Source organism: Amblyomma maculatum, chromosome 3 (genome assembly GCF_055883805.1).
Source record: "Amblyomma maculatum isolate TAMU_Amacu chromosome 3, ASM5588380v1, whole genome shotgun sequence".
NCBI classification, from domain to species: domain Eukaryota; kingdom Metazoa; phylum Arthropoda; class Arachnida; order Ixodida; family Ixodidae; genus Amblyomma; species Amblyomma maculatum.
This window is the reverse complement of record NC_139346.1, coordinates 54,168,364-54,186,790: the sequence shown is the minus strand read 5'-3', so window position 1 is coordinate 54,186,790 and position 18,427 is coordinate 54,168,364. Positions and strand designations below refer to the sequence as shown.

General features: G+C 44.3%; 1 protein-coding gene across 1 annotated transcript in view; it reads left to right on the top strand.

Annotated features, from left to right (window-relative positions):
* The window catches only part of LOC146194777 (uncharacterized), a 127,632-nt gene that overhangs the window by 28,554 nt on the left and 80,651 nt on the right, over nucleotides 1-18,427 (top strand). The window contains exon 3 of the mRNA XM_084596118.1: nucleotides 1,848-1,954. Within this exon, the coding sequence (XP_084452244.1) occupies nucleotides 1,848-1,954 (107 nt within the window). The remainder of the gene's footprint in view (nucleotides 1-1,847; nucleotides 1,955-18,427) is intronic.

The window sequence follows — 18,427 nt, the reverse complement described above, 5'->3', positions numbered from 1 at the left end:
CCATAAGTGACAATTTTCTTGCGTTAACAAACTAAGAAAAAAAAACATACCAAATCTAGTTTCCCTTTTACGCTCATAAACCTAGCTCTACTCCGTTGAAACTTTTGTTTCTACCTTTACACAAAATTTCAACACTCTGAGGACAGTACATCTTACGGAATAGACGCATAGGTCAGACAAACACAGAAAATACTTCTTAAAATTTAAAACTAATTTTTAACTCTAATGCAAACTGTTTCCATCTTGAAGATTCCATGCAGTGTTTTTAGCTATTCCTTCACTACTAGTTCTGTGCAGCCAAATTTTGAAACTCATTTTCAAGTCTTTCTCCACCTTGAGAAGATGAGCATAAAAAGCGATAATATAATTTTGACCTCCCTTCAGATAATTTTGCTATCCAGGGAGTACTGACATCAACATAATTCAATAGTATAAAAATAACTAACCACGTAGTAGTCCGCATTGCAGCATTCCAAGTTTACACCAAGATAACGTATGTATGAAGCAGTCGCAACGTTTTATTGGGAATATTTGTGTCGGATGGGCTTAAGGAATTATCAGATGTAAAGTAAACCGTGAAGATAGTTGTCTCAATTACTACCCACTAAACAATGTATATATTCGTACCTATAACCTATTATACTTTCCTAACGTTCTCATCGGTCCCTATGGGTAAAGAAAAAAAACGCATTTACAAACGTGCCTTACAGAAAAAGTTGTGTATTTCCACAGATAAGAATATTGTTACGGTGTATTAGAAACTTGCTTTTTATATTTCGACTTCTTCAGAGCTATCCAGCCTGTGACACGGTGTAACAAAATTCCCAATTGTACCTAAAGCATCTGCTTTAAACATATTTTTGCAGCCTCCATGTGCATACCCAATGCTGCTCTTAACTTTGAGAAGAATGAGCAGTATTGTTTTTTCACCATTTTCTGTGGCCGTTCTGCGTTAAATGGTTCTGTTATTTTTTTCTGTGGTTACTGCAAAAGCTACAGATATGTTTAAGCCTTGTTATTTTGCTTTTGTAGCCTGGCGAGTTTCCAGCATATATGAAATTTGGAGCTGGACATGACATCCTTCAGAACAGAAAGGAATGTATTCCACGCCCAGGTAGTGCAGTGCTTAAGATGCTTGACCTCTATACCCTGGGACGCGGAATTGAGTCCCATCTCCCGTGCTGTGCGATGTCGGTGGACGTTAGAGAATCTAAAGTGGTCGAAATGTCTCAAATCCTTCATGGCATGCCTTGTAGCCTGTGTCGCCTGGGGACATTAAACGCCATAAAACAGACAACGAGCACAGTATAATGTCTACAACTGGCTTGCTTGAAACTGAATCGGGCAAGGTTCCACTGCTATGAAAATCACCGGTATCTGGCTGGTCGTCTTCTGAACACATTATCAAAGCATAAAGCCCTATCGAGGTGAAACCGGACGTGAAATCGCACTGGTTGGGAAAAGCCTAGTTCCGCTCAGCAAAGCATTCACTATGACTTGCTGCAAAGGCGGTCTAGGTAAACCCTCAATATCCCTACGACCTGCTATGCAGAACAAAGATGGCCGCTCAGGCGTAGCAGAGTGAGATGCCGCTCGGCCAATAATGTCCATGTTTGTGCTGCCAATAGCACATGTCGTAGGAGAGTAGGCTGACCGCTTGATGAGCCAACTCGGTTAGTTTTGTTTTCAAAATTGACTCTAGTCTTCGCAGTATGTCCAGTAAGCCTTGTGCAGCTATGCTGTTGGACGGTGTAAGTGCGATGGTAAGCCTTTGAATACGTGAAAATAGGCAAAGGTGAATATGCCTCTTGCGTAAGCAAGTTTAAACATGGAAACATGGTGCGCAGGTGTTCCTCCAACATCCCTAAAAGAGGATCTTGCCGTGTGTCCAAACCATCGCGAAGTCGGCAGTTTCCTTTCTGTTGTGAAGTGGAAATCTGCAATGATCGGCAACGTAAGCAGTCATTTTAATATTCTAGTCTTCTTCCCAACAATAAAAGTATGTTTGCATGCAAGACAAATTTTCATTGAACTAGGTTCCTTTGCTTAGTAGAATCTTAAGACCTATTTCATAGTAACGTAGTATTCGAACGCACATTATTGCAGAAGATTTTCTTTGGTAATAGCGCCTGAAGCCACGCTGGATAAGAGGCTGAGTGGAGAGAGGGTGAACCCCCTCCGCAAGAAGGGAGATATGGAAGATATAGAAGAAAAGGAAGGAAACTGTTGGTGAAATGGAAGCTGTGGGCTTGAATCAGAGCCGAGTGAAAAGGTGTGCCGCAAAGGGGTGGGTGTCTCGGACGAGGATTTGTGCGGTGGATAATGTAACCAACTCTCGTTGTCTAAACTTGTTACACAAATCTGCTGCTTCGGCAGTAGACATCATTCATCTCAACACCAACTCAGCAGCACGACTTACGCTGATACCTGGGGATTATTTATTTTGATTCAGCTCTTGCACCTGCACAAATGATATCATCCCCACCTCCTCCACTTTCGAAAAAAGCATGAGATATCATGTAATCCTAAAAATCTTCGTTGTTTACGTATAAAGGTGGACGTTTAGACATCAAAGACCAATGTCGTGTCTTTGGAAATTGTCGATATCTCCAGTGCCCCTTCACAGTTAAGAATTTTCACCAACTGTGGAACTATCTTTGACATTCATGGGATGGTCGGAGTTTGTGGCTTGTGTGAGGATAGTCGTTTATAAGCTATCCGCGGTCAAAAGAAACATTCAGCCGACATCAAAGTCTCTTCTAATTACAGCCGCGTATTACAGTCAATACTCAGTATGAGGATTCCTTAGCGACAAACTGCATCTCTGGCAGCCCCATGGAACAGCGCAACCAGGCATACCACGCGAACGTTTTGCCAAATGACGCTATTCGTATGTCCGATGGAAAGGAGACTCTTCTGAGCGCCATCCAGTGCTTTGAGGAATAGGTGTGGCAGGGAGGACTACATTTGTGATACTTAGCGTACTGTTAAAAAATACATCCTTATTCAACGATACGCATTGCCTACAGTATGAAAAAACTCAAAGAGCATTTTTGTGTATTATAAATGTATATGTAAGGTTCTATACGGCCACCCGACATGGTTGCGTCCTCAAGCTTGTGAGACAGTTTTCTCAATTAGAGGAAGTTTCCCTGCACACATGTACTTACGTGCATTGATATTCCGAAGCGGAGTGCACGGGGTGCTATTGCTTGTCTTTCACCACCCAAACATCGGATCCTCCTACTCTTATCATTCTTTCTTTACTCCTTGCCCCTCGCGAAACGCCGTTCTAGAGATATGCAATTCGCAAATATAGGGGCAACTCGCACTACTGCTTATGTATAAGTAGACTTAAATCTGAATACAGTCTTGTCTACATCTAAAATAGCAGAGAACATATTGCTGGCAGCTGCGCAAGAAACCGCTGATTCAGATCCGGCATAGTAAAGTGGCCTTGTTCGCCGTCCCTCGGTCTTTACAAAAGTGACGCCTGTTCTCCACTGGACATAACATCAGAGCACGACCGGCTAACAATGTTATTCAAAACGAGCGTTTCTGGGTGTCAATTAACCTTTTGCTTAGCTGGAAAGTCCCTCAAACGCTTTTGTTCCGCCAGATGAGCAGAGGACACTCTCCGAGTTATGTCACTGATAACAGGACAACTAAAAAAAAAATAACCATGACTCCAGTATTTTGATTAACCCAATTCATTCGGGATAGCTGTTTCAATCACGGCAATGTCTAACTTACCTTGTAATCATCAATGTATTGCAGCATGGCTGTGCTGTGTTCAGGTGGTTTCTATTGTAGGCGTTTTGTAGACACACGGCGCAACATGAACATTGATATAACAGTTTAGGACATACATTACTTTTCTTCCTGAGCTGGTCCTTCTGTCTCTTGGTCAAGGTCCCTCCGCTTTGATGCACTTTACCGCAAAATGTTGCCTCCACAGTGGCTTCAGTTCGCCGACGTAAAGCTGCGTACCAGACGAGGTTCATAGCATTAGTTAAATCCACTACGCCTGTTCTCTGCGCAACGCTGATGAGGGCCAGTAAGGGCATCAATCATCTGAAGGAGACACTCTGAAAGAGGGCCTTGGTTGTGCCGAACGCCGGTTTTTGGAAGGTCCAAAGAGAGCCAGATTGAGCACGGAACAACATAATGGGTGCCAGAGACACGCTGTGTGGCGGGTCTGCGAGCATATTATGGGCAGTTAGTAAATAGCGCATGAAGAGTTGAACAGGGAGCTTCAAGACGCATAATGGGCAAGGAATTTGATGCGCGGCTTCTGAATTCAAAAGCATGAAGTGTAGCGCAGAAGCTTGTCTAAAACAATGGCGAAGGCTTTGGAGGTGGTTCATTGAACCGACGGTAGTTAATCTCCACCGATGGCAGCAAACAATGAAAGAGAGGCAGGGCGTGTGCTCATATTTGAAGGTGAAAGTTGGGCTTGTGCGTTGAAAAACCACTGCCATGCCTCCACACTCTCTAAAGCAGTCCGAAGGAAGAAGACTGCTAAATGGAGCGACCATTTTGGATTAGTCGGGGGGCTGAAGGTCCGAAGTGGCTCATGAAAAGCAGCAGGCACTGAAAGCAGTTCCAAAGTGTCTCGAGACGAATAGTGTCGGGCTAATGGCCGGTTTGCCGAGGTTGTAGCTGCAGATATTCTGAACAGTTTTTCTAACAGCACTATCAATCAAGAGAGAAATAAAGCACATCAAGCGCTGAAGTCGCCAGGAAATTTAAACTTTGAAAGCCACCTGCGATATTTGAATAAGTGTGGTTAGACAAATTGTCTACTGAATGCGGACATCAAATTGAGCGGCGGATCATAGAATAAGCTTCATGTGTGTGGAATAGCACTCTGGCCATAGTCGGCAGAGTACCGTTCGATGATGGGATAAAGGGCACATTGTCGACAGCTTGAGGCCCGCTCATGTGCCAGTACCCGAGGCTATAAAATTCCAGCATGCATTTCGTGCAAAACCAGCAGCTGGGGCGTGACGTAAAATATTGCTCTGGAATAAAATGACAACGATTGAACTTGGTTTAAGACGGCAGCCCAGTTTCGTTGCAAGTCTGAAGCTCCTGGTTCAAAGCAACAAGGGTATCGCGGCTGATACGATAGATATGAGAATGACCCCGTAGCTGAAATGTTCAGCACATAGTCGTTAAAGCGAAAGGGCCCGCTCACGGCAGAAACCTGATGTCAATAGGGAGAAAACGGAACACTGAAAATGAAGGAATATACTGATACTCCCGCAATATTTTGCTTTCTCTGGTAGTTGAAGGCGACGTGCTGCAGCTGATCTGGGCCTTTGAAGCAGCACGGAGGGAGGTGGTGCTATATACAGCGCTGAACCATCGCGCCCATTGTCGCAAATGTTGCCTGAATGCGAAAGACTGGGTAGAGCCGCAAGTTATGTCTTTCAAAACGTGTGTGATATTTTGAATATTGAGCTGAATCTCGTGCTTACATGTCGACATCATTGAATTCTACCTCTCGTGGTTTAACATTACGCTGCTATACGTGCCTAGATTGCTAGTGCTTCTTTTCATATTTCTAATTACCGTTGTGAACGCCAAGTAGGCGATGTGCATTGCAACCAAATCTTTGGCTGCGGATGATCAAGCATTTCCTCGCACACAACCAATAATCAGTTGAACCCATCAAAGTGCACCAGCGTGTTCGTAGAAAACATTTTCATGCCCTCCTCATCTGATTCCGGCTGTCGCTTCCAGCTCATTTCGATCAGACCTTCGCGGTGGCGCTTGCGTGTGCAGTACAAACGTCTTCCTCCCTCCCGGCCTTCGCGCATCTACTGAGATGCCACTATCCTCCTCCTCTGCGGGCAGCATCATGTATCCGATGGCTCACTGGGTGAACCACGTGACACAAGTGACGAGAGCGAGGTGATCGAGCGATGCTAGGCGCTGCAGCGGAGGTAACTGCGGAGCTCACAGCTGTGGCGGCAGCACACCTTCCTTCAGAGGCCATTTCTTAGCATCATGTGATCTGCAGCTCTGCATGTGAGAAGTGGATCTTCGCTCCAAACATATTAGCTATATCTGAAGACAGTCATCGCGCGTTTGTTATATTACCATTTCTTATTGCTACTAATTGCGGAGCTTCTATCAGAATCCTAGTGTATAGATCAATCATATTTCTTTGTGGTACTAAAACTTGAAGCTTTGTATTGTGAAAGGAATACTACCCTAGGGTTTGAGCCTTCGCATCGCGCGGCTGCTCCCACGTGATGCGGTGACGTCAGACCCCACGTGACGCTAGAGTGAGAGCTGGGCTACCAACTCAAGCGGTCGGCGTAGCGCAGTCGCAGCCATGGCGCAGCTCGTGACATAACACCCCACGTATCACAAACGCGGTCTGCGTTGCGCGCTAGAGGCACAGTTAGTGCTCACGTGATGCGTGACGTCAGGCACGTTTAAAAGGCTTGGTTAAAGCAAAGCTTTATATGTTAACGGGCAGTAGCTGCCAACTCAGGTCTCCCATTTCACATGGGACAATTATGTCAAAATCAGCCTGCTAAGACACTGGCATTCACGTTACCCCTATAGACCACCAAGGCACGTTCATAAGGGTTGGTTAAAGCGGGGCGTTATATGTGGGCTGAGGAAGAAGAAAATACGAAGAAGAGCGCTCGGTCACCCACAATTTATTCTTTCGCTCAATATTTGGTTCAGCAGCGTAATTATTATTTTTTGCTTTCTATGAGGCAAATAAACTGTAAGCTTTCGTTTACTCCACCTGACTGCTCAGCCCAAGCGAGCAAAATATGTCTTTTCAAATTTGGAAATCTTCTGGCTCAATATTTTGACCAGTTCCTCAATGCTGGAGGTTTTGACCTGAATTTGCGGCAACAAAGCGCCGGTGTCTTAAGCGACTATCTTCCAAGGCATCTTCTCTATGTTGCTTAGAGGCAAAGCTTTAATATAAAAAGCATAAGTTTATTGATATAAGTTGCTTTGGACACAAGTACCACAGGAAATATTTTAGATTCGGACTGCTTGAAACCGTCACGGTTTTGCTTTAGGCCTCGCGACAGTCCGAAACTAAGTTTTCAAGGTTCACACGCTTTACAAAAATAGCTGGGCAAGAAATGATTTCTTTTAAACGTTTGGGTAAAATGAGTGTCTCCGATTAGATGAAACATATAAGAAATATGACATAAAACGCATGAACGAGTTTACGGGTTTGTCTCAATATTATCAGCGATGTGGCGATTAGTTATAGCCTATTTCATATGCGTGAAGACCGTTTCGACATATGCATCCTCTCCTTAGACATATTGTCACGTGCTTCGGGACGTCAGAAAGGAAGAAGAAGCTGGGGTGAAGAGAAACAGAAGATACAGTGGTGCGTGCTGGTGCTCCTTGGGGGACTAGCAGCGCTTTAGACGACAAATAAACAGCCCCATTACGTACTGAGTACGTAACAGTTGTGGTGGAGGTGCTGGGCAGATCAAAACGGATCCCCGTTGTCTTCGACGAAGCCGCCGACTCGCTGGTTTGCCACCCCTACCATCTAACATGGCTCAAGACGGCGACGCTGATCGAACAACACCTGCGGTGAGCAACTGGAAGCACTACCGCGAGCCGCGCACATTTGGTGGAAAATCTGAGGAGGACGTCGACGAGTGGCTAACCAACTACGAACGGGTGAGCCGGTACAATCATTAGGATCGACCGTGAAACTAGCGAACGTAGTGTTCTTCTTTGAAGGCATTGCCCTAGATTGGTTTGAAAATCATGAAGACTCACCAGCTGGGATTGTTTCACAGAAGAGACAAAGGAGTGCTTTGGCGACGGATCCGCAAAGAAGAAACACGCAGAGCAAACGTTCATGCAGTCGGCCCTGGTACCTGGCGAGACTTGCACCGCATATATCGAGGATATTGTTACGTGGAAGATTTACAGTCCCAAAGCTGTCCGCACAACTAACGTTGATGGGGGCACCGGTTTCACAACACTCAGCGTCGTCGTCTTCTCGGAGTCTGTTGCACTTCTTCATCCTCATCACGAACAGCGAATACAGCTAAGTAACACTACCCCCCCGCGGGAAAAGCACAGTCCCGGTGCGGTCTATGTTAGCGAAATAGAACGTTGATGATAGGGCTTCAGACGGGACACATGCACTATTTCGGAGGTTGGAGCTGTGGACGTGGACTTCGGAACCACAGATTCAACTTCGTAGGTGACGTCGGTCACTTGGCGCAAAACACGGTAAGGGCCAGTGTAACGGGGCAAATGTTTTTCACACAAGCCCACTCGACGGCACGGGAGCCACAGCAAAACGAGAGATCCAGGAGTGTAGTGGACATCACGGTGGCGGCTGTCGTACCGGATCTTTTGAGAGTCTTGGGATGCAGAGAGCCTGGCATGAGCTAACCGGCGGGCATCATGAGCACGGCTGACGGCATCACTGGTGTAAGTACTGGTGGCGTCTGCCGCGGGTAGAGAGGTGTCGAAGGGTAGTAACGGGTGTCGGCCAAATAATAAATAAAATGGGGAGTATCCAGCGGTAGAATGGACAGATGAATTGTAGGCGAATGTGACAAAGGGGAGATGAACGTCCCAATCTCGATGGTCGTCAGACACATACATGGCCAGCATGTCTGTGAGGGTACGGTTTAGACGTTCCGTGAGGCCGTTGGTCTGGGGGTGATATGCGGTGGTGAATTTGTGGCGGACGGAGCACGAACGGAGAATTTCGTCAACCACTCGCGACAGGAAACAGCGGCCACGGTCAGTTAGTAGTTCGCGAGGAGCACCATGATGAAGAATTACGTTTTCTAGAAGGAAGTCAGCGACGTCTGTGGCGCAGCTGGTCGGGATGGCTCGGGTAATAGCGTACCGAGTAGCGTAATCGGTGGCGACGGCGATCCATTTGTTCCCCGAGGTGGAAACTGGAAAGGGGCCAAGGAGGTCAACGCCTATACGGGAAAATGGGTCAGTTGGTATGGGTATTGGCTGCATATGACCTGAAGGCAAAATTGTGGGCTTCTTCCGACGCTGACACAGTTCACACGCGGCAATGTACTGCTGGACAGAGCGGTAGAGCCCCGGCCAGTAGAAACGTCGGCGCAGGCTGTCGTATGTTCGAGAGACACCCAAGTGGCCAGCCGTGGGAGCATCATGGAACTGTTCAAGGAGGGTGGAACGCAGGTGTTGTGGAACGACGAGCAAAGGTCTGTGCCATCTGGTCGCATATTACGTCGGTATAGGGTGTTCTGGTGGAGCACAAATAAGGCGAGAGATGGGTCAGGGCGGTCGGAGGTAAGACGGAGGATAATGGAATGCAGAGAAGGATCTAAGTGCTGTTCCTTGGCAATGTTGGCAAAGGCGGAGACAGATAAGACATATGCATCATCGTCAGAGTCTGTAGGACTAGGGGAGTCGACGGGATGACGTGACAAACAGTCGGCATCTTGGTGAAGCCGGCCGGACTTGTAGACGACGGAAAAGGTGTATTCTTGTAATCGTAGCGCCCAGCGCCCCAAACGGCCAGTAGGATCTTTGAGAGAGGAAAGCCAGCACAAGGCATGATGGTCTGTTATCACAGTAAAATGGCGGCCAAACAAATAAGGGCGGAATTTCGTAATAGCCCAGACAAGCGCCAGGCACTCTCGCTCTGTAATAGAATAATTTTGTTCGGGCGTTGACAGGAGGCGGCTGGCATACGCAATCACCCTTGTACGGCCGTGTTGTTGCTGAGCGAGAATAGCTCCTATTCCATGGCCACTTGCGTCGGTACGGAGTTCAGTATTGGCGAAAGGGTTGAAGTGGGCCAAGACTGGTGGAGTAGTAAGAGCAGCAATAAGCTTTGAGAAAGCTGCAACTTGTTCAGGCCCCCAATAGAATGAAACGTCTTTCTTGAGGAGTTGGGTGAGCGGACGAGCAAGGACTGCGAAGTTCGGGACGAATCGTCGGAAATAGGAACATAGGCCAATAAAGCTTCGGACATCGCTGGATGAACGCGGAGTGGGAAAATCTGTGACGGCACGTATCTTGTCAGGGTCAGGCTGAACCCAAGCAGCACACCAGCATTGGTCCAACAATGGTTCATCACTGGACAAGAATGGCATCAATATTGGACTGATATTGGCATTTGGGCATTTTACTACATTCTCCATTCTTGGCCCATCTTTCGTTCCAAGATTGGTACAGTGTTCAACCAAGCTGGAGCCACCAATGTAGCAACAATATTAGACTTTCCATTCATGCACCATGATTCTTGCCAATACTGTCCAGCATTATACCATTATTGCATTACCAATATTTGTTTAATACCAGCTATTCCATTGATGGCCCATTGTCAATGCCAATATCATACCAATGGTTAGCCATTGCAGGTGCACTGGCTACTCCATTCATGCCGCATATTGTCGATACCAATATAATTCGAATGGTTTATGGGTACACCGGCTACTCTATTCATGTACCATTGATGATGTCAAGATTACACATTTTGTGGGACTGCCCGTGCAGGCCATAAAATGCAGCCTTTTTCATTCTAGCCATATTCGTGACAGCACATCGAACTTGCTGGCACAATAATGGCCTTTCAAATAGGAATGGCCATAATAATTCAAATTGTCGCTCATGAGCAACCAGTAGATATTCACAAAACAAGGGCATGGTTCACAAAGAGATAATATTTATTGCAATTGTTACTATAGACGGCAGTTGTTACTACCCAGCGCTGAGGGCACACACAGCCGCAGTTAGCAGGGCAGTGGCAGGGTTGGTCAGGGCAGGGCGGGCTCTCGGGAAGTGGAAGGAGCCAGGGAGCTGGAGGGCACACTCATAGCCGTAGTGAGGGGGCTGACCCTGCAATTGCATTCACAGGTGGCATGCCTGGTTCGCCAGGGGAGGTTTCAGCAAAACGCCTTTTTCTTCCACCCCCCCTGTCACAGGAGCCAGGCAGCCACCTGCGAATAAATGCGTGTGCCTCCAAATCGTCCACCCCAACTTTTTCGCAAAAGGCACCTGCACAAAAACAATGAGGAAACAAAATTTACAACACTATTACGAGGCATATAAAATCGCGTGCATTATTTTAGGAAGATGTAGAAAATTCCAGAATTCATGTACCGAAATTCATGGTCAATGAGAAACACTATACTGATGAGTTCCAGATTAGTTTCAGCTGCCTTGGGTTTATTAGGATGAAAGACGCACATACATTGCATAGCATGTGCCCTGTTGCATTTTGATCGCCTCCACAGCAATACGGCTGAGACAGCCAGTGTTTCATCCCACACTAGGAATTGGTGCTCGATTGTCGGCTGTCTCCGCATATGACTGGCGCGCTAGATTTTTGCCGCTCCTACGCTTTCGGCGATGTGCAAACAGTTTATACTAAATATCGTTACCAAGAGAATGTTCGGCGACCATTTGCATTTTTTTTAAATGGCTAGATATAATATACACAAGCGATCTAAGCCCACGACTGCTGCACTGGCCGCTGGTTAGCTGATATACGCTTTTGACTGGTTTTGTGGGTAGTTCACTTAAACGGGAGCTCACTTAAACGGGTAGCTAGCTCACAGGTGCATCATTTTTACACATATACTGCTTGTCCAAGCAAATTTGATCCAAGAGATAAAAAAAAAACATTTCGGAGGCAGGCAAAGGAAACCAGATACATATTGCTGGGTGCTACCTTGAGCGCCACAGAAAAGGTTTTGTTTGGAATCCTTAATTGACATTATTTACCTAAATTACTGATTATTGACTTACACAATAAATGGTGTTGCTACTTTGAAGAGTACCGGCACAAACCACGTTTGATTATTTGCGATAAAGAACCCTCACGTCTGCATTTTGAACGCTAGATACAGTAGGAAACCACGAAAATACAAAAATCAGATTCCTGGACAATACAATTGAGGACTTGGCTTGGCTCGACAGCCCTGTGTAGCGTTAGACCTACAAATTGCTTATGGTTTCTTCGTCCGCGCCAGCACATTCGTCCAGCAAGACTGTATTTGTATCTTACAGCTAAAAAATACTGTTCCACTCATTTGTATCCTTACCGCTTTGTAGTCATTATCCGCATTGCAAAATTCGGCGCGCTCATTGTAACTCGAGCCTTCATGTGCGCCAAAGGGTCGACGCGAAGCAACCATCGCCAGCATATCACCCTTACTCATGCATGGGGCTAGCCATCATAGCGGCAGGTTGTTTTGTCCGCTCAAAATCATGTTGTGAGCAGCACAATCGAGGTGCGCGAATGGGCTGGTAACGGTATCTACATAACCCGGAATTTATCTGCAGCTGGAAAAAAAAGGTACACATGAGGTTTCTAACCGCAAATATTGAAACAGGGGTTTCCGAACGTGCTCACCGACTCTTAGTCCTACTTATTGTCTAAAGTGAATATTTAGTACTTGAAGCGAATAACCTCACTTCGCTACGTACACAATAAAAATTTTCTGCGCTGTCCTAAGTGGCTGCCAGCAATGCGCCACCGGTTTCCATCGTCTATTTCTAATGGTTTATTTATAACCCTTGGCTCAAGATATGGGGCGCAGCAGGTGTGATGTAGCTTGAATAAAACCTGCAAGAGATTATATATATGGGTAGATTTGTAAGGTTTACAGATTTCAATTACAAATTCTACGGGAATCGCGTCACTGCGGCCTTTCTTTGACACGTAATAGCGCTATATTCGTGGCTAAAGTAAAGTACTCAACGTATTAATTAAGCTTAGCAATTGCAGCTGTAACAGAAAGTGAGGGCCGGCGACAGCTAAGGTGTGCCTAGCTTTCAAATTTTCTTAGATGACACAACCGTTCGAAATATAGAATATTAAAAAAAGCCCTTGATATTGGCTTTCTCACTGCGTATTATGGGTGCCTTAGTTTAGAAACATAATCCATGTCCCATGGCCATCTTTCGTTTCCAATGAAATTCTTATATGTGGTGGGCGAATATCTAGACACAAAAGAATTAACTTTAGTTTTTCAAGATACGCGTAGTTCCCTCGAAAAAAAAAATTGTGTGGTATATCTCTAGAGGTAGAAAACGCTGTTTTTTCCATTTCAAAATGTTGCAAGTTAGGATACCTTGATTTTGTCATCTACTATGTTTTACTCACTAAATATATGCAGGTTTTACATTAACAAACACTATTAGAAACCTGTTCTGTTTTTGCAGTTGAGTTATTAAAAAATCGCAAACTTTGCTTCAGGAGCGTTATGCTGCAAAAATATTATTCATTTTTAACCTTATGTACTGGCATATGATGCATTAGGTTGGTTGCACTAAATATGTTTTCACTTCCTGACGCCTGTTCTTAATTCCAGGCAGTATCTGGAGCTCCAGACCACTAGGTGTGTTCTCCACAACGGATCAAAATTGCTCAGAATTCGAAAACAGCAGTAAAGGGCAAATTTGCTGCAATTAAAAAAAAAAGATCATCTTCGATTTTCATTCAAATCCCTCTAAAAAATCTTCAGTACCTCAAAAATATCGCGGACTGAAAAGTGTTGCGTTATACTGTTTAAAAATATAACACTAAATATTAAACCGAGTGCTTGTGCTGATAATGGCCAAATTCAGCCTTCATTCTTGCAAGATCCAATAATATCTTGGCACGGAAACTATTTCTCTACATTATCTAGGTTCCATTCTTTATTTATGAAAAAATTTGAAGCTCTAGATTTGTGTGTGTTTCTGCATATTATTTTGAAATTGGACAAAAGTAAAAAAATGTTAAAATAAGGAAAACTGATTAGAATTGAAGAAACGGCCGCAACATCAATTTTTATCAAAATCTGTGGAAACAATGCAAAGTATATTATTAATATGAGTCAGTAAATATATTGAATTCTGCAAAATGTAATATTAGAAATATAAAAATGCCTGTTTTTGTTCTATAGATGTGCTTATATGGCTCCCCCTTATGGAGTAGGCATCAAAACTTCAAGTTGGTATTTGCTGAATTTAGTTACATTTTACCTTAAGTAAAATTTAAAACCTTGTCAGCGCTTATACATCCTTTTTCTGCTTCTGGGCAAATAGCTTAAAATGGTATTGATTCACTATTTCTGTCAATTTCATGGCAGAACGCAAGTGAAGGCTGAACTTTTTCTCTGTCCTGCATTCTTTTTTATTGCTAGGTGCAATAGTATTCAATCTAGTTTATTAATATATTATTCCATTTCTCAGCTTTGACCACCACTAACAATACCATATTTTTGAAGATGATTTTTCAATGTGTAAGTTTTATAATTACAATCATAAGCAAATCGCTTTTCAGCGTAATAATTTTCGTGGCGTTACAGAGAACACACATAGCAGGTTAGAGTCTCCAAATTCTGCCTTAAATTAACAATATGACCTGCGTAATAAACACAGAATGTTTTAGTGCAAACGACGTAACGCATCACGTCAGTATGTAAGGTTGAACATTAACATTTTTGTAGCGCGTTGTTCTTGAAGCAAAGTTTGCGGTTTTTTACTAAATCAACTGCATCAATGAAACACACTTTTAATACTTCTTATACAAGTAAATGTTACGCACATGCGGTGAGTAAAAAGCAATGAATGACAAAATTTTACGCAACCAGCCGGCCTCCAAACTTGCAACTTTTTGAAACGACAAAAACGGCGTTTTCCAGCTTTAGTGATAGGCGTTTTTTTTTTCGAGAATACTACGCCGCATCTGGCAAACCTAAGGGTCATTCCTTTGTGTCGAGACATTAGCCCACTACATATGAAAATTTAATTTAAAAAAATGGTCATGGCACCACGATTACTGTTCCTGTCCGAAGACATCCATATTTGTTTTCATTTCGTCTCTTCAAACAGGCTGGTTTAGCCAATGCGGTGAATAAAAATATCATCGCATATATTAAAGATTTTCGCGCTATATGTTATAGCTAAAGCTACCTATATTGTCACAACTGTCATACATTATTTGTAGCTGAAACAACATCACAAAAGGGATTCGATTGCAAATTGTTCGCTAGTTAAATAGACGTACGAGATGACACACGTATACTTTGTAGAATACAATTTAGGAAAGAGCAGATACAAACTACAGGCGAATAATGCTATGATATGGAGCATATGTATCACTCCGACCACAGTAAAAAAATCAACTTTTAACATATTAATACATTCGACAAACTATTGGATGCTCACATAGGAACACAATTAATGAGCTCATCCACGCATATAATGTCTATGGGCATTAGATGTGTGGATGACTTCGTTTTATTCCAATTCGTGCGTCACTCAAAATAATTGAGCGAGAAAAAAATTAATGTCTCACAATTTTCAGTGCGTATACCACAAATTATACTAAGGTGCTTCATATATGTCACATCACTTAGCAAGTGAAATGGGATAACAGAAGTAATCAGACTCTAACCCTGATCAGCATTTCGCTTTTGCGCCATCTTTGTAAGTTTTTAGGCAGGCTTTTCCACTGATTATCCTTTTCTTTATACCCCTGCCACCCACAGGACACAAATCTTCTGGGGGTACCGAACTGTTGGTTTTCGCACCAGTGATACAACTTAATCGATCCATTTATACGTAGAAAACACTCTCGATGCGCACCTAAAAAAAAATGAAAGCATGTATGTGTAGGCGAAATCCTTCACCGGCGATTTAATAATATGATTTGAACAATAAAATCAAAGGATCACACTCGAAGTAACAAAAAAGTGGTGGAGAGATAGGAATTGAAGCAATGAAAGGCGGTTGCTTTCTGCAAAAAGCCAATAGCAAGAGGTCCACCGTCTATAAGAATAGGCAATAAAAATAAGGCATATTTAAAGGTGCATGCAGCAGTTACAGTGATGCAGTGCTACCTTTTTTTAGGCAGGCTTTTCCGCTGATTTTCTTCTTTTTATTGCCCTTCCAACCACAGCACACACATCTTCTGGGGGTTGTCGGCTTTCGCACCAGTGATACAACTCAATCGATCCATTTCTACGTAGAAAACGCTCCCGATGCGCATCTAAAAAAAAAATGAAAGCATGTATGTGCAGGCTAAATCATTCACACATGATAAAACAATATGATTTGAACAATGAAATCAAATGATCACGCCCAGAGCAACAAGAAAGTGGTGGAGAGACAGAAATTGAAGCAATGAAAGACGGTTGCTTACTGAACAAAGCCTATAGCAAGAGGTCCTGCGTCTATAAGAATAGGCAATAAATTAAGGCACGTTTATAGGTACATGCAGCAGTTAAAGCGATGCAGTGTTACCTTTCTTTTTCACTGCAGTGATTGGTATAAATATTACAGCAATTGCTAGGCATCTCAGGTAACCCCATTGAAAACTTCATCCAAGGTACCGAGGAGCAGTGGCGTGTTATTTGCAGCTGTTAACGGAAAGACAGGCTATCCTATGAGTGCATGGGCATTTCCTCCTTTTTGTACCTTGAATAAAAGCGACTGAACAGTGAGTGTTGCAAGAGGTGCAGCGCCCCTAGGAATGGGGAACAAAATTAAGTTTTAGTAAACAGAGGTACAAAAAGAAGCAAATATGCCTGCAATAATAGCATGATGGCCTACCTTTTGATCAACAGCTGTAAACAACCTGTCACTGCCAGTCGGTGATAGGCTTATCAATGCCAGAGCTTAAACCTAAGAGCAATATGAGTAATATTTATTGCGGTCACGGCCGTAAACAATTCTAGCGCAACACTCCATTACTGTAACTATTCAACAGTCCATTTATACATATCGTTCATTAAAGAACCATGCACATCATATTAAGTTGCTCTTTTCTACTCCCAAATGATTTCCTATAGAATTAAAATACGTGGATCGCTGCTTCGGTTTCAACATTCTTGCACGATGGCTATGGCGTGCACTTCATGCATACGGTACGGTACGTGAGGTACAAAGAGCTGTAATTGCCGAACAGGCGGACCTGACGGCCTGTCCCATTTCGCCTGAAAGTGCGCGCCGTGATCGAGCGCTTCGCGAGCAACATATTTCGGACGATATGGTTGCCTCATACCGGCCGTCAATGTTTTGTACAATGTGTCCCGCGTGCACGTTGTTTACTTTGCAGTGACAGGGACGCAGTGCACACACGGCTTATGTGCCTTTTTGTTTGTATTGTTATTTTCCCCCGCCTTCGAAGCGCGTCTGCGAAATCGCTCTCCTATTGTCGCCGCTTTCTGATAACGCCCTCACCTGAAGGCGCGTGCTCAGAAGGGGGGCGTCGATTAAAAAAAATTTGAAAAGGGGCTCACTTGCGCTGTTCACGACTTTCAATTCCTCAATATAATATTAACCATTATAAAAGTGGAGGTTCATTATGACTTGATTATAGCCTAATCATCAAGCGGCATCACGCACACAATGTCCGCCCCACTGTAAAATTCGCTTGCACAGACGGCACGGACAGTTTTCAAAACTTCGTCTGTACATCTGAAAACAAAAAACTGCCCTTAACTCTTCACAAATCCAAAAACTGTGTGAACATGGCTTCCTGCGCGCAGAAGAGAGGCTGTCCAAAATATATGTACAAAGCCGGGCGCATAGTATCTGGTTACTAATTGATTGCGGCGCGCTGCACAGTCAAAAAACTTCGCAAATGGCTGCCTGCAGTGTTCTGTCACGTGTTGGTGGCATACACACCTGTTACGCACGGCTCCTCTATTTTCGGCGCAAATGCTATTCATATCGCAGCCAGCAAATAAGTCCACGCACTTGGTTGCATGTAACCCGGACGAAAATTCGCTTAGTTCTTGAAGTCATGCTTCGCGCAGTTGTTTCGAGGAGAATACGGAAAGAGAACATTTGGGACTAGCGGGAGATTATATAGAACCAATTATGAAGAAATGGCATGCTGCAAAGATATATACTCACGGTCTAAGATGACGGCGTTCACTGAGTCCGATAATGCCGATGGTATTCCGCCATTGCTGTAATCCGTACTCCGGCGACATATCACAGCTCAGCTATTCACTGATATGTAGCAAGCACAAACCGGAGCACATGGACATGTATAGGCGCAAGAGAAAACTATGCACAGCGCAATGAAAAAGAAAATTAATGAGGGAAGAAATTAAAGAAAGGTTTAAGAAGCTGTCACAAGTCTTGTAGCGTCTTCAACAAGCTCTGAAATGAACGCTTCGGGAGGAGGCCGCACAGCAGCGCAGCTGGGCATGCTTTCTGTTGTGTCTTGCAAGTTGCACGTAGACGCGTAGGCGAGGGGCAACAGCGAACCGCTCAACCAGTGCGCGATTCCCGCCGCGGTGTTGTGTTCGCATGGGCTGCGCGTGGGAACGAAGGACCAACGACCCTCTCAACATTCCGTTCCTCCCAGCCCTCTTCTGCTTGCACCGGCCAGCCGTGACTTCGGACCGTGCCGATGAGCGGCCGCCAGCGCGCACCGCTCGAGTCGAGTTCTAAAAAATAGTTT